At 34.1% G+C, this 15559-nt stretch overlaps 4 protein-coding genes across 4 annotated transcripts; all 4 read left to right on the top strand.

Annotated features, from left to right (window-relative positions):
- The first annotated feature begins 1548 nt into the window (after positions 1-1548).
- Positions 1549-4546, top strand: Tsp_03064 (putative PDZ domain protein). Its single transcript, XM_003379354.1, has 3 exons — positions 1549-1942; positions 3463-3572; positions 4493-4546. The coding sequence occupies exons 1-3, from the start codon at positions 1549-1551 to the stop codon at positions 4544-4546; spliced, it is 558 nt and encodes a 185-aa protein (XP_003379402.1).
- Positions 4547-6964: 2418 nt separating this feature from the next.
- Tsp_03063 (putative aminotransferase class IV) lies at positions 6965-7291 on the top strand. Its single transcript, XM_003379353.1, has one exon. The coding sequence runs from the start codon at positions 6965-6967 to the stop codon at positions 7289-7291; it is 327 nt and encodes a 108-aa protein (XP_003379401.1).
- Positions 7292-7983: 692 nt separating this feature from the next.
- Tsp_03062 (putative L27 domain protein) lies at positions 7984-9433 on the top strand. Its single transcript, XM_003379352.1, has 5 exons — positions 7984-8051; positions 8476-8609; positions 8724-8944; positions 9004-9109; positions 9255-9433. Exons 1-5 carry the CDS (start codon positions 7984-7986, stop codon positions 9431-9433), a joined length of 708 nt encoding a protein of 235 aa, XP_003379400.1.
- A 385-nt stretch (positions 9434-9818) lies between these two features.
- Tsp_03061 (MAGUK p55 subfamily member 5) lies at positions 9819-15518 on the top strand. The gene is given in 19 exon segments (XM_003379351.1): positions 9819-9858; positions 9950-10068; positions 10640-10730; positions 10802-10872; positions 10938-11033; positions 11101-11303; positions 11374-11687; positions 11762-11967; positions 12030-12143; positions 12213-12398; positions 12554-12603; positions 12700-12719; positions 12979-13216; positions 13300-13693; positions 13751-14190; positions 14226-14368; positions 14426-15285; positions 15352-15471; positions 15489-15518. 19 exon segments carry the CDS (start codon positions 9819-9821, stop codon positions 15516-15518), a joined length of 3735 nt encoding a protein of 1244 aa, XP_003379399.1.
- The last annotated feature ends 41 nt before the right edge of the window (positions 15519-15559 follow it).

Raw genomic sequence — 15559 nt, 5'->3', positions numbered from 1 at the left:
TTATCCATTTGCATGCAAATTTATTAATCAAAAATTAACGCCTGAGAAGATATTAAAATTATGCGCGAGCAAACACGCGTCTGTTGTAAACACAGAATGCAAATCTGTTGTTTGAAAAAATTTTCTCTCTTACCACCAAAAAAGAACGAAAAATATCTTTCGCAATTCACCATATTAAATAATCAATGAGTGACAATTCTAAAATTTGTCAACAGTGAAAATCAAAGAAAAAAAACAGAGGAGTGATGACAATTACAGCAATGAAATGTTGCAATTGCCAATGAAGCTTAAATAACGCTATTATCTAATGCAAATATTGCACTTGCATGAAATCTATTGCGAAACAATCAGGAAGAAGAGACCAACTGAACAAAATACACAACAACTATAAACACGAACAACAAACAATTGCCCCATGTGATATCATTCATAAAGCAAATGAAATATATATATATATATATTTGCATGAAGAATATTATAACTTTCTGCTTGCTTGTTTAAAACCGTCTTCTTCTACAATTATAATATTTGTTCATTATAAACACCATTCATAGCACAGAGTTAAATTTCAACTAATAATCAATGTAATATTTTGCAAATGTACAGGCTAAATTGTTATCAGTATCAACTTCGCATTTCATTGCTCTTCACTTGACATTCCATGTAGTCATTAATTGTACAAAAATTGATCATTTGTTTCATTGTTCGCTATTCTGAAATTCTCCACATTTCCAACAAACAACATGCTCAAAGTTTCAATTTCATGGCATTGAAATATACGTATATTATTCGACTGTGTTACTGTGCATCGTCAATGGTCGAACCAGAACGTCGATGAGCATGGTAAAGCAGAAAGCATTGTAAAATTGAAAAATATGACCCAGTTGAAGTAAGCTTTACAGGGTCAAAGGTGCAAAAGAGCTTTGATTATCATTATTGCAAGTATTGCAACAACCAACCAGTAATCGGTTACCAGTTTCCGCCAACAGCTTGCTTGACAATCAAGCCAGCAATAGCATTCACAACTGGCTTCACTTTTCGTCAACATTAATAGTAATATGAAATATTTTCACATCAACTTTACAACCCGATTCGACCTTAAGTTCGTTCCTTTCACGCTTGTATAATCATCGTTGTCTGCTAACAACATAAACAAGAAAAAGACAAGGTCGCTTTTAGCACAACGCAAGCTTTTGTCATGCATCTCTGAAAGCTGATGATGACAATGACGAAGAGAACTGCTACGGTTGAAGTTACCTTTCCCCTGAGAGAGTTTTATGCAATCGTAGCCGACGTCCACAAACATCTGCCAAACGCACCCAGTCTGCACCTCGGTGCTAGGCAAATAAAAGCCATGCTTTAACCAGTTAACCATTGCCGCTCGCTATCCACCTGTATACCAACGACGAAACAAAATCAACACACCAGAACATTTATTTCTTTGTTGAATCAACCTGCTCATATATGCTTTCCTATTCCACCACCGGTTGACAGTATTAGCGTTGAACAATAGCCGAATATAGCGACATTAACGCGCTGATTTGAAAAATGCGTTTACGTCCTGCAAAAGCATCTCAAACTGACAACATTTTTCAACAACGACGCTCCACTACTTCGTCTCCAGTAGCCGATTACTTCGGCTGGTGGTCCAACAAAGGGCAAGCAATGTCCATTGAGATCAGTGATCAGTGGTCACAAGTGGCCAGCTATATCAAGACGGAAAGTATCACATTCCACACGTTCAAAAGATGTCGGAAAAGTACCCGGCACATTGATACTTGTCCTACTGTGGATTTGCAAAGCGACGCATACAAGAAGGAAGCTATTATTTCCAAACAAGCTGTACTTAATTTGGAAATTATGTTGAAAGATAACGAAAACCGGTTGGGATTTTCTATGGACAATAACTGTCGACCAATGGTTATAAACCACGTTACGCATGGTAAGCTGAATTTTGTCATTTTATCATTATAATTATACAACTCGTTCAAAAGCACTTTGCCGATGACGTCGGAGAGTCCATTTCTAAGCTATTGTGATTTTGGTTCAACACAGGCCGGTCACTGACATCATAACCATAATAGTTAGCCGTAGAGAACAACAAATGCAAATGTTTTGCATAAATTATGATACGTTCTGCTGCCTATTTCGAAAGCATTACAATACAACGATTTATCAGACTGAAATAACATATTATTATTACTATTATTAGTTTAAATGTTCTTCTGATGGTAATAGAAAAAACCATGTAGCATTGTCAGTTGATTCAGTTTCATTTCTTATCAGTCAATATTTTCCGTTCTCTTAATTTTGCATAATATTTCATGACAGATGTTGTTGAAGATGAAAAATTGCAAACAAAATAGTCACCCGTAATAAATTAGAATGAAATTGCTCGAATTAAAAGTAATCCAACATGCTGAATAATTGATGAATCAGCATAATTTGAGAAAGTTTTCAATGTTGAACAATTTCAAAAATGATGCCCATAAAATTTAGAAAATATTTGCTTTTCTCAGAAGAAAACCAGCCCATCAAGAATAGTTCAAATTCATTTCCAGCAAACTAAACTCTCACTGTGTTCATTTTATCAAGGGAAACATTGACTAGTAATTTTAAAAAAATAACCAGTCATAATTAAATCAAAATACCAATAAGTTAAAAAATAATTCCACACATACACACACCCATATACATGACGTTATAAATTGAAAAAAAACATATTCAACATATTTTATAGTTAAAGTAGCCGATCATCAATCAGGAGCTGCTGACAGCTGCAGATTCTAAAACCGTTGATCACATTCTATTCAACACTTAAAAAGCAACAACAAAATTTGACCCTGATACTCTGTTGATGATCACTCAAGACCACAGACAATATGCATATTTATGCAAAAAATAAATAAATTGCAAATTACTTTCCTTCGTTTTATGATCTAGCAATGCACAGAAGATAGATTAAACAATGTCAGCGAGGCCAAATGTTGAAAATTTTTTGCAATACGCATATAACTTATAAATTGTACACAGATATAAGTATCACACGCAAGCATATATTATAATATTTGAATTGCTGTTGTTAGTTAAAATGAAAAATTGCATGTCAGAAATTTGAGTAAATAATTTAAATCAAAATATTCAATCAAAAATGACAATGGTAAATGATCATTTCAAAGAAGAAAACATCAGAAATAATAAATTTCATCAAATTCGTAGTTTGAATTTTCAAATTGCTATTGCTGAAGAAATGCGCTAAGCTATTTTTCCTCTTTACAACACTAATTACACCAAACTTTGATTTCTGCTTTTCACATTTTATAATTGGTAAAAATTTTTTCTGAATTTTTGAAATGACATCCTTCACTAATATGAATGACAAATATATAATATTAATCCAATGGCATGAAATATAGAAAAATCATGCTTTCAAAAAAATTAACGAACAACATCTTTTCACAGGATCAGCAGCTTATCGTCATGGTATTCGTGTTGGTGATGAGATAATCGAAATCAATGGCGACAATGTCGAGAAAATGAACACCAATCAACTAGTTCAATTAGTTCATCAAGTAAGTAAAACTGATAAATATTTTATAATTATTTTGAAATAAACCGTTAAAATACTGAAATGCTTTCTACGGTCAAATAATGAATATTCAAACAAATCTGCATTTGTTGAAATCATAAGCCGATGTATCCTTATGAAAATATTTCACATGTAATTTGAACGATTGCATATTTCATTTTGCTGTAATAGTGGAAAAACCTTTTCACGCTGCCTCCAGTTTTCATTTTCAAAAATTAAAATTACAAAGTGGTAATTACAGTCAAATGATGTCATTTAGAAATTTAGAAAAAAAAGTGCACATTTTTTCCGTATAAAACATTTCGTTGATGATAAATAATGTTAATTTCAAAAGGTTAACTAGACTTTTCGAAGAAATTAATATCATTTCTGTTTCCAAATTGCAAAATGGTGGTGGTCATCAACCGAATGAAAAAAATTGCACAAAAACCAATCAGCAAGCGAACTGATGACAACGATTATTGCTTGCATATTGCAAAACTCAAATCCATCGAAGTAAAAATGCTCAAAGCAAATGTCTGCTATACAATGACTGGTTTTCACAATTATCATGTTGTTAACAAATTAAACTTTTCACAAAGCTTCCAATGCCGACTATAAAATTGCGGATGTAAAGCAAGCAACGTGTCATTTTTATTTTTCATTATTCTCTTTCTTCGTTGCTAATTTGTTCATCATTTATTTCACCTTTCAAAAATAGTCGTCTTTCACATTGAAGGTTAATATTTTCTTCTTTTTACAAACATGTGTCCCAAATTGAATTCTTCTCCACTTTACACTTACGAGCATAAAATGTGCGGTAATGACGTTATTGCTGTGCTTCTTTTTTAGTGTTTTCCATCTCGCGTCGTTTTGTTGAAAGTGAGAAGAAATATTATTGGTAAGTTTCTTTCTTTTTTTCAGGTTTCTCCATTTTTCATAATAATAATGTGTGAAAATTGTTCCATGATATTCTGATTTCATTTTTTAAATAGGCTAATGTTTGCCTACGCAAAATGTTGCAATCAGTAAACACACAAGCTGCATGATTCACAAAACAACAAACAAATTATAAATAGAAAATTGCCGTTTTTCCACTGAGCTGTTTTCAAAAACAGAAAACAAACAAACAAACAAACAAACAAAACACGTATTCTTTGATCAACTGAAAATGAAAGCAAAACAACAAATGCCCAGTACTGTAATTGTTATCGTTGTTGTTGTTGTTGTTGTTGTTGACAATCAGAAAAAAACAAAGGATCGGCTTTCATTCCACATCATAATATCTATCGGCTGCATTGAGTGATTCAGTTGTCAACAAACATGCATTTTTGTCATTTTCAAGCTGAACAGTAGAATATCAAATAGACACACAAACACACACGCACACACTTCAGCCAACTTGCATGTGTCATTGCAAAAGTGCTACACGTCACCATTTACCCTTTGCAATAAGCAAAAGTCATCTCAAGTATATGAGAAAAAGTCTGCCTTGCTATTTATTTATAAGTGCACCACATTTGACAATCGGCATCACGGTAAAATGCAAGTATATTTTCTGCTATTCATTTTTTTAAATCAAATTATGTAAAATTGCTCGTACGTTTTGTTTTGTTAATTAACTGATAAAACTTCTAACAGTTGTAAATTATCTAATCGTTGAATCAGCAGCAGTCGATATAAAAATACAGTAGATATTTTATAAAAGAAAATAAATTACTACATTTGCACCTCGGCTGAGAAAACCTCGAACTAGAAATTACCGTCTGAGAGATACACTAGTGCCGTTCTGTTGCATCTGCTAGATACTGTAGTAAATGAAATTAGTCAAAAAAAAAGAAAAAGAAGAAGCCTAAACAAGTTGCCAGTGATGCAAACAAAGCAACTGAGAACAAAGCTAAAAGGAAATTTTCCTTTGTATGCGTGTATACGTGTGAGAAACTCGCTCTGCTATTGTGCTCCTGATTTCGGGCCAAGTTTTTATGAAACACTTCACTTTAACGAAAATGAAAGCCAATGAACTTCCTTGAAGAGAGGTAAAAGAAAAAAAACAGAAAAAAATATATATTTTTTTTCACCATTTTTTCCACTGATTTTAATTGTCACGTGTATTCGCAATTCTGTTCCTTCTATTCAAATATTACACTGCTTTTTTATTCACACCACATGACAAATTCCATTTTAAACCACTCCATTATCTTACAATTCATATATTTGTGTGCGTGTGTTGGAATATTGTGCAATCAGAAATTTTGAGATGAATTCATAAAATTGCCGAATAAGATGATCCTCTATTGCATAATTGTTGTCAGTTGCATTCATTGGATAACAAAAAGTGAAGTTAATATTCGATTGAAATTTACATTTTTCACATCCATAGCACAATTTGAGTTCGGATTAATATTGAACAAAATTATGCGTCGTAGTGTATTCATTATATCCGTTTCACATGAATAAACAACAGGTGCCCATTTTCAGCGACAGTTGTAAATGAGAAAAATCAATCATTGCATGTTCAAGTGAGCTTCATGTTGTCATTGTGATCATTGATCATTTTATTTGACGTTTTCAAATAGAAACTTTTCTCCATTAGTTAGCCAAAGGCTGGTTCGACGTTTTCTCAATTTCCAACGACAATCAACAAACAAACAGATAGTGACGATGTGGAAAGGTATTTTTTCTCTCTTTCCCTTCCCCACTCAACACACATAAAAATGATGCGTTCAAAATTGTCATTTCCAAAAGAGCCGTGCTGAAAAAGCCAGCTGGCTGGCTTCACGTTTCACTACAGTCTTCAATACAAAAATGGCACGACCCAGAAAATACGCTAACCTTGGGCGTGGACAATTATTACATTATGTCCTTCACCGTACGTGCTGATGCTTTTTTGTTCAACTTGGATCTTTCCCTTTTTCCTGTTGACTGACAGGTTTGTTGTTCGCATGTTCTCGACAATTTACTAGCTTACTTATTCACAATCCGTTGGCGGTAGTTTATTTTTAGCAGTTGGCTAGCTTAAATGCCAAAATTTCCATTTTTTCATTCTCTCTCTCCGAATAAACCATTTTTTTTTGAAATCTTGCTTTTGACCATAAAAAAATATTTTCATCCTCTTCTTCAAAAATAATCCGTGAAGCTTGAGCGTACGGATTAAGTGACAGAAAGCAGCACAGAGAGCGCTCGTTGTAGTGTCGCGGAGGGTGCAAAGCAGGTCACAACGCTGACTGGTTGCAAGCCAACTTTAAACGGTCACGGCCCCGTCTCAGAACCACAGTGACCAACATTTTCACTGACCTCTGGCCAGTGCAGTGTTGACCGGCGGTCAGTGGGTAGTGTAGTAGTAGTAGTAGTAGTGCAAGCAGTGTAGTGAAACAAGCGATCATAGTCGGATGTGCCATGCGGTTTTTCAACAGTCCAATTGCAGGCGGTGAATTATTGCTGATGAACAGCACCGACGTTGCGCAAACCAATCTCGACTGTTCCCAAGCAACCATGCAGAGAGGTATTGTTGTCAACGCTAAGAAACAACCACCTGTCCACATTGACCAAATCGCTTTTCCCTTGTCAACAACAAAAGCAACAATGACCGCCGCTTCTTCGACAGAGTCTTGCTCAGAGGAAGCGGATTCAAGATTGGAACGTTTGAAAAGATACGGTCAAGATTTACAAAAGCGCAAAGACAACGAAGAACGACATGCCAAAGAAGAGAAATTGCTTAGGTAAAATTATTATTAATTTCACGTCCATAATTTCGCATGTGTTTGTTGGTAATTTCTGTTCTTCTTCTTCTTTTATTATTATTTTTATTATTGCTCTCAGTTGCATTCATTAATTCTGCACAACAGCTGCAATGCGAAATTTTTCAAAGAAAAAAACTCCGCCGTCATAAAGAAGCACCACCTGCATAATGCGTAACGATATTTGATTATTAATTATAATCTGTGTAATCTGTCATAGAAGCGGTCGATCCTCTTTGAAAGATTTATAGCCTTCTTAGTCGTATATATTTTTTTCAATATTTTTTTGTCATATTCATCTAATTAGCTGTACAGTATGACTGCCGACTGACCGTGACCCCCAACAACTCGTCACCTCAGATTGCAATACCTTGATAAAAAAATTCAAAAAGAAATATTCCACAATTTATTTCTTCTTTTTTGAACAACTGAGAGTGCTTATATATATTTTTTTTCCAGTATCTCTACCATAACCAATTACAGAGTAGTGTTGTTTGCCAGTGGTAAACAATAGTGCAGTCCATTTGTTTACAATGTCAAAAAGCTATTTCACTGCTTATCCTCTTTCTTGTATATTTATTTGAGCTATTTTATCACTCGCTTGTGATTGACCTGCGTCAATTTTTTCATTCAGCTTGATAAAATCGTACAGTGAATGAACAAGCTGAAGTGCATTTTATGCATACTTTTCCATTTGCTAAAATTCAACACATTCTACCCGAATCATTTCAGTTTAAACGTATTTTGTTTTTGCGGAAGAACTCTGCAAATAAATTTCAACATGAAGAAATATTAATAATAAATTATTCAACGATGATTTATCTACATGAGAATTTACGCTTCGTAAACGTTTCGCATGTTTTTCATATTCGTTCACTGAACCAAAACACCAAACTTCACTATTTCAATTATTTCTCGTTGTTCAAAAAAATTTTCATATCATATTTAATACAAACAAAATTTCTTGTCCAACTCTAAAATTTGACTTTTTTTCCAAAATATTCATTCGCAGATATCAACAACTGAAGATGAGATTTTCTTATGCATCTGTGACACAGTAGCGTACTGAAGAATAATTCACAAAGCTCATTTTTAATTATTGTCAGAATTTCAGATTTGAGCTATCTTTTTTTCCCATGTGTTTCATGACAATTTTCGATGAATTTTCAGGAATTCTTTGCGTGGATCAAAAAAGTTGAACGCTTTGAAGAAAACAAGCACTCAAACTATACCGCTAGTAAACGGTTCTGAGAACGAAGCATTTTCAGCAGACAAGAAACGAAATACAGTGTGTATGTATATCAGTATATTCATTCTCAATTTAATCAATAATTATTTAATTATTACTTGAGCGATTTTTAAAATTTATATTGAAGATTAGTGAAAATCTGAAAAAAAAATCTAATCTCATTTTTAAGTGTTGGATGACATTTTCCTCGCTGACAACAATAACCATGACTATGATAAGCTTAATTCGAAGAATAATACTGTCTCGATTGTGGCTAATGTCGACCAGTATTCACCTTCACAAATGGTTTCTGAAGAAGCTATCAGTTGCGCGGTGAAATTTTTGAGCCAACCAGAAAAACAAAACTACTTGGAAAAAAGCTCACCCAGTGCTATGGATTGCCTTTCAGAAGTGCGCAAATGTGAAAAATAATCAAAAGAGGAAAATCTTGTTGACATTTTCTTTTACAGGTAACCCGACAATTGGGAGATTCAATATCTGACGCGGCAGCAGAGTTACAAACCGTTCTCGACAAACCATACTTTAAAACATTATTAGCAGTACATGATCAAACTGGTATGAAGAAAGAAACTTACATTTTTTTAAAATAATTATTAAATATTATTTAAAAAAAGAAAAACCTTTTCCCTAGACACACACACACAAAAACCTTTCATCATTTTGAGGAGAAAAGTGAATATAAAATAAAGTTTACTTACAGTAGAATTTATCGATCGAACGCCTACGACGGACGGTTCGCAGAGTTGGCGGTTGTCTGGCTGTCTGGGATTGTTGGAGACAATGTTGACTGGTGAAAAAGGCGGCGACAACTTACGAATCATAAGACTGATCAGAGACGGTGATCTGCCGTTAGTAAGTGGATCAACACTTTTATCTTAAATCAACATGTTCATTTCATTTCAGTTTTCATTGAATAATGAATATTTGAAAAATATTATTACATAACAAAAATACGCTAATTTTATAGTGGGCAATGGTTTATGTTATTTTAATTATATTTTTTATTCTATTTAAATTAAATTATCATCTAATAATATTTCTAATACTATTCTTTGCTAACGAGCGGGATGGATTTGAATAACCAACAAAAATGAGTTTCTTCAAAATTTGACTCAAAATAATTAAAAAATTATTTGTTCAGTAATTTTCAGAAATTTTATAAATAAAATCAAAATTGATAAAAAGTTAAAAAAAATTTATTTGTAAAAGAAATTTTCAATTTCAAACTCGACTGAAAATGATGCAATTTAAGGAAGTTATGATAATGTGCATGCAAATTATTGCTATCGACAATTATATAACAAGTAAACAAAATTAGTCGAAGAAAAGGCGAATTAAATTTACAATATATTTATATAAAAGTTCATTTAATGTAAAAATGATTACCTCGCTTAGTACTGAAATTCAAATTCACACGTCGACTCGATTCGCCAACGTGCGGCCATTTCGCGCCGCCACCCGAGCGACTAAAACCGGATAAAGTGAATTTTAAAAAGAAGACTAGTGCAGCTACAGTACTTTTGTATATGTAAAATGATGCAGTTAGCTGAATTTAAAATTTGAAAATTAAAAAAATGAATTTCCTTTGAAAATATTCTTTAAAAGTATTTTAAAATTTATTTTAATTGAAAACATATTTTTTCAACGACTGCTCATCGCAGTTTGTGTAACTAGAAATTAACATTCCGACACGGAACCGTACAAACAAATTACAAATTATTTCAATTAGAATAATACATATATTTGTATAAAAAATAAGTTAAAATTGAAAATAAACCATTTAAATTTGATTGCAATCGTTTATAATTTAAATTTTAAAAATTTGCATACTGATCGCTCTAAGCGGGAATCATTCAACTTGATTGCAAATTTTGTCTGAAAGTCAACATGCGGAAAAAATTCAAAATATAATTTATATTTTTCATTTTTAGCTTCTCTTAAATTTATACGCGTGTATTTTTCGAAATCTAGACTTTATTTTCCTACTGTCAAATCAATCGGATTACTAATCTTCATGTATAAATTTTTATAACAATTTTTGATAATAGTTTTAGCAAACAAAAATTATAACTACAATCTTTTCAGGGTGCAACTGTAAAAAATGACGGTGAAGCAATTGTCATTGGACGAATCATTCGTGGTGGTGTGGCTGAGAAAACGAATCTTCTGCACGAAGGTAACTGTTTATTTATCATGTAAAAATGATGGGCGTCTCTTGTCTTTTTTTCAACATTGTGCTTCGTTCAGGCGACGAGATAATTGAAGTGAATGGCGTCGATTTGCGAGGCAAAACCGTTCATGAAGTTTGTGATCTTCTGGTAAATTGAAATGATCTTGAAATCAATCTATTTGCATTAATAAGCGGAGAATTTCTCATTATCAGTGTAATCTGTTCGGTGAATTAACGTTTATCATTGTTGCATCGAGAAGATCTGATACGGCTGTTGATAACAACAATGCAATCGCCCCCAAAGGCGTTGTAAGATTTGTTTTGCTTATTCATTTCACTACAAGTGCATTTTGATAAAAAGATCTTTTTCATGTAGAAACATGTCCGAGCGTTGTTTGATTATAACCCTGAAGAAGACGTGTATTTGCCGTGTAGAGAGTTGGGTCTTGGCTTCAACAAGGGAGATATTTTGCACGTAATATCGACCCAAGATCCAAACTGGTGGCAAGCTTATCGCGAAGGTGAAGACAGCGCCCAAACGTTGGCCGGTCTCATACCGTCGGTTAGCTTTCAAATCGAGTATATAGATATAGATATAGATATATGCATTTGCATGTTCGTTTCAAAAAGAAAAAGTATTCATTTAAAGGCGTGAAAATTACATCCGAGAATTGACCACCGATTCTGGTAAAGATAATTGTGCAAAACACAGGGCTGGATTGCTGTTTTGTGCAAAATATCCGAAAACGAATTGGTTCCGGTTCAAGTTGGGTCGCAGTTTTGATCTGAAAATGGAACCATTTGAAAAGGAAATTCCCACCTACGAAGAGGTGTCTTTGTATTTGTCGAGAACGGGTCGTCGAAGACCGATCGTTTTGGTCGGACCACCGCATGTTGGTTGTTTTGAACTTCGACAACGGCTGTTAGAAAATGAGAAAGATAAATTTGACGGCACAATATCACGTATGATCATATTTATTAAAATTATTCGATTCAGATTACTGTATTGTACTGTATTGTATTGTGTAAAATTTCAGATACTACTCGACTGAGAAGATTCAACGAGCGGGATGGATTTCATTATCATTTTGTCAGTCGTCAAGAATTCGAAGAGGATGTGCTTGCGAGAAAATTTGTAGAATGGGGCGAATATCAGAAACATCTTTATGGGACCAGTTTTGTTGAGATTCGACGCGTTATTGAACGCGGCAAAACGTGTGTACTGACTTTGAAGCCTCAGGTGGTGTGAACTTCTCTTTGGGACTGGCTTTTAATCAAATTCAAAAAAAAACAAATATATTTCAGAGTATACGAGCGATTCGAAATTCAGATCTGATGCCTTTTGTTGTATTCATCTCGCCGCCTTCATTGGAAAGGATGAAGGTTAATCAAAGGAGGCAAGCGAATCCAACTTTAAAAGTATGTCTTCTTGTAAATGAAACTTATCCTTATGAATAATGACTTTTGCAAGTGTTCATTTTCATTTAGGACGATGAATTGAAAGCTATTGTAACGGAAGCTAAAGAAGCGGAAGAAAAATATGGACATTACTTTGACCTCGTTGTGGTCAATTATGATCTTGAGCATAGTTATCAAGAACTTCGTACAGCGATTAATCGACTTGAAACAGAGCCGCAGTGGGTGCCATCGTTCTGGTTGAAAAACCCATCTTTAGTGTTTAAATGAAACGAAAATACAACATTTTTTGCACTTTCCATTTCATCTGTTTGATATATTTGTTGTCATTGTTTATGTAAATAAATTAGATTTCGTATTTTGCATTTATAAAAATTTTCACACTGTTTTTAAAAAGATGTATATGTTGCTAGTTCAACGGTCGAAGTTCAAAAGCAGCTCGAAAACAAATCGCACAACGCTTGTACTTAGTTTTTGTTCAAATTTTATATTAAGAAAAAATTAAATACAATGTAATTAGGTGCACATATTTTATTAATTAAAAATTTATGTGTATCAGAATACTTACTGATGCTACAAGTAAAAATAAATTTTGCTTGATTATCACTAATTATGGTATATCATACTGTATTTATTTTGTGTAATACAATATTTTTTGAACACAAAAATTGCTCTACTTTTAAGATCGAACCGCTTTTATAAAATAAATCGTTTTATACATATAAAAGTAAATTTTTCTGAAGAACAATAATTGTTTTGTTTATGAATGGTTTTTTGTGAAACTTCATGAAACTGTTTTATTGTGAATTTCCATAAAGTGTTATTTGAATTGTTTTAGCAATGTCTTCTGAAAAAGGCTGTAATCTGCAAGAAGCCAGTCGTTGCAATCAAACTGATAGCGAATGCTTTAAAGTTCCCTTTCCTGTAGCACCGGTTGGAGAAACTGAAAATAGTGTTAAAATTTCTGAATCCGTTGATACCAAGTTTCAGAATTCAACATCAGTTACGTTGGACGATCATTCGACCGAACATTTTTCACCACCACCACCAACAGCAACATCAAATGACATTCAGAAGTAAAAAATAAATGTTTATTTTTCTATTTTAAAACTGTATTATGTTTTCTGATTTCAATCGAAGAACTGTTGTTTCGATTTAGTGAAAACAAAACGATAGCGGAACGTAACGCTTCGTCTTTACCTTATAAAATTCCTGCATGGTCTGGTCATCCAGAAGAGTTATTGTACAGTTTTGAAGTCTTAAAGCAAGGTTGCATGATTGGCAAAATTAATTTGAATAAGCCGTACATTTCTTTTGGACGTGCAGAATACGTTGACGTTCAATTAGAACATCCGTCGATCTCAAGATGCCATGCTGTATTTCAGTATAGAGCAGTTGGTGAATCTCATCAGTTGGGTTGGTATATTTTTGATTTTGGCAGTACGCATGGGACATTTTTGAACAAAGAGAAAATTCCACCTTTCATGTATATGCGTGTAAAAGTCGGCCACATGATTGCTTTTGGCAGCAGTACGAGATTCTACATATTACAAGTAGGCAATAATTATGATTGCAAAAATTGATTTTGATGGTTTTTTTTTATTCTTAAGGGACCAGAATGGGACGAAGAACCTGAATCAGAATTCACAGTCACTGAGCTGAAGCAACGTGTTGAACGTCAGAAAGCACTGATCGACACGTCCAGAAAATGGAAAGATGTTGTTGAATCGAAAGCAGGCAGTCTTCAAGCGGAATTTCATGACAGTCCTGCTTTGGATCGAGGAATTGATTGGGGTCTTTCTGACTACGGTGAAGATGACCATGAACAGCAGGAAGACAGTGAAGGGGAAGAAAGTGAAGATGGGGAAGATATTGACTTTGAACATCTCGAACAAAGGGAACAGTATTATAAAGACGATCCGAAGAAAGTTCTTAAGAAATTCTTCGATCGAGAAGGTCATGAATTAGTGTACGATTGTTCTGAAAAGGGACCAACATTTCGGCGTACATGGTGTTGTCGAATAGAGTATTGCAATTCGAATGTGCAAAGGTTGAACATTATTCGTTGCTATTTTAACAATTTAGACTTCCAATTGAAACTTCAACTGGCAAGCCCGTATTTGCGGAAGCGGTAGTTAGTGGAGCAAAAAAAGATGCAATTTTCCAATGTGCTCTCGAAGCTTGTCGACTATTGGATGCTCATGATGTACTGAGGAAGAGTTCTCAAAGTTAGTAATATATTAATTATTGTTGGCGTTGTGAGAATTTAAAATGAAACATTTCAGTTGGCAGAGGAAGAAAAAAGAAAGACTGGAAATCAAATGATTATTATGATTCAGATGAAGATGAATTTTTGGACCGTACTGGGGAAATTGAACGCAAGCGCGCGTTTCGCTATGAACGTGAGATGAAGATGAACACGCGTTCGAAGGTGGACAATTACAATACTTTGATGCAAAAATTGGAATCTCTGGATGCAGATATTGAAAGAACAAAAAGTCAATTGAAATTGTTAGCCGCAGAAGGTAACCATTCCAATACAACAAGGTGGCATGATGATAAATTGGGAAATGTTTTAGCTGAAAAAGGAGGTGAAGTTGCAGTTCAACCTGGTCGAGATTCTTTGGATGAGTTTTTGGCAAATATGACGCGCTGTGATCTTCAGAATGTCAAGGTGAAGCAGTCTCAGTTGCGGACACGGTTAGGAGCGTTGGAAAAGCAACGAGCTCGAACCGCTTTGTTGGTTAAAGTAGCTAAACCAGCTGAAATGCCAGCTTTCAAACGGCTCTTGGTCGATAAGCCGTCTGACTGTGGCCCAACACGTACGCAGAACGTCTTGGTCGGACGTATGGGAGGTTTCGGCAGGAAAGAGCAGATGGTTTTGCCTGTATTTGTTCCAAAATTGCCGGAATCCACATCAGACAAATTTGTTGAAGAAGTTGAAGAAGAAGAAGAAGAAGAAACAGGAGAAGCAAAGAAAGAGGAAAAGCAAGATGAAGTTAAAATGGGAAAGTCGACGAAGACATTGCCTGAATTGGATAAGAAGCCACTGAATGAAGAAAAAACAACTTCCTCTAAACGACCCTTTATCGAAGAAGACGAGCAAGAATCTGCTGCGAATACTGATCAACCATCTGAACGAAGGGTACAGTAATTATTATTTTGATTGCAAATTATTTGTATTTTTTTACTTTCTGAAATTATACTTTAGTTCAAGCGAAGTTTTGTTTTTCCTTATGGAACGGGACCGGAGGAAGAAAATTTTTCCGAATGGCTACCACCTGAGAGTACGTTTGCATCATATTATTATATGGATACTGTGGAATTGATTGTTTAATTGTTTTGTAGATCAGACTGGCGACGGAAGGACGTCGCTAAATGAAAAGCTTGGATATTAACCAATTTTTTTTACAGTACAT

The sequence above is a fragment of the Trichinella spiralis genome (genome assembly GCF_000181795.1).
Source record: "Trichinella spiralis strain ISS 195 chromosome Unknown Scfld2, whole genome shotgun sequence".
In the NCBI taxonomy this organism is placed as follows: domain Eukaryota; kingdom Metazoa; phylum Nematoda; class Enoplea; order Trichinellida; family Trichinellidae; genus Trichinella; species Trichinella spiralis.
The sequence above is the reverse complement of the archived record's forward strand: the minus strand, read 5'-3'. Positions and strand labels throughout refer to the sequence as shown.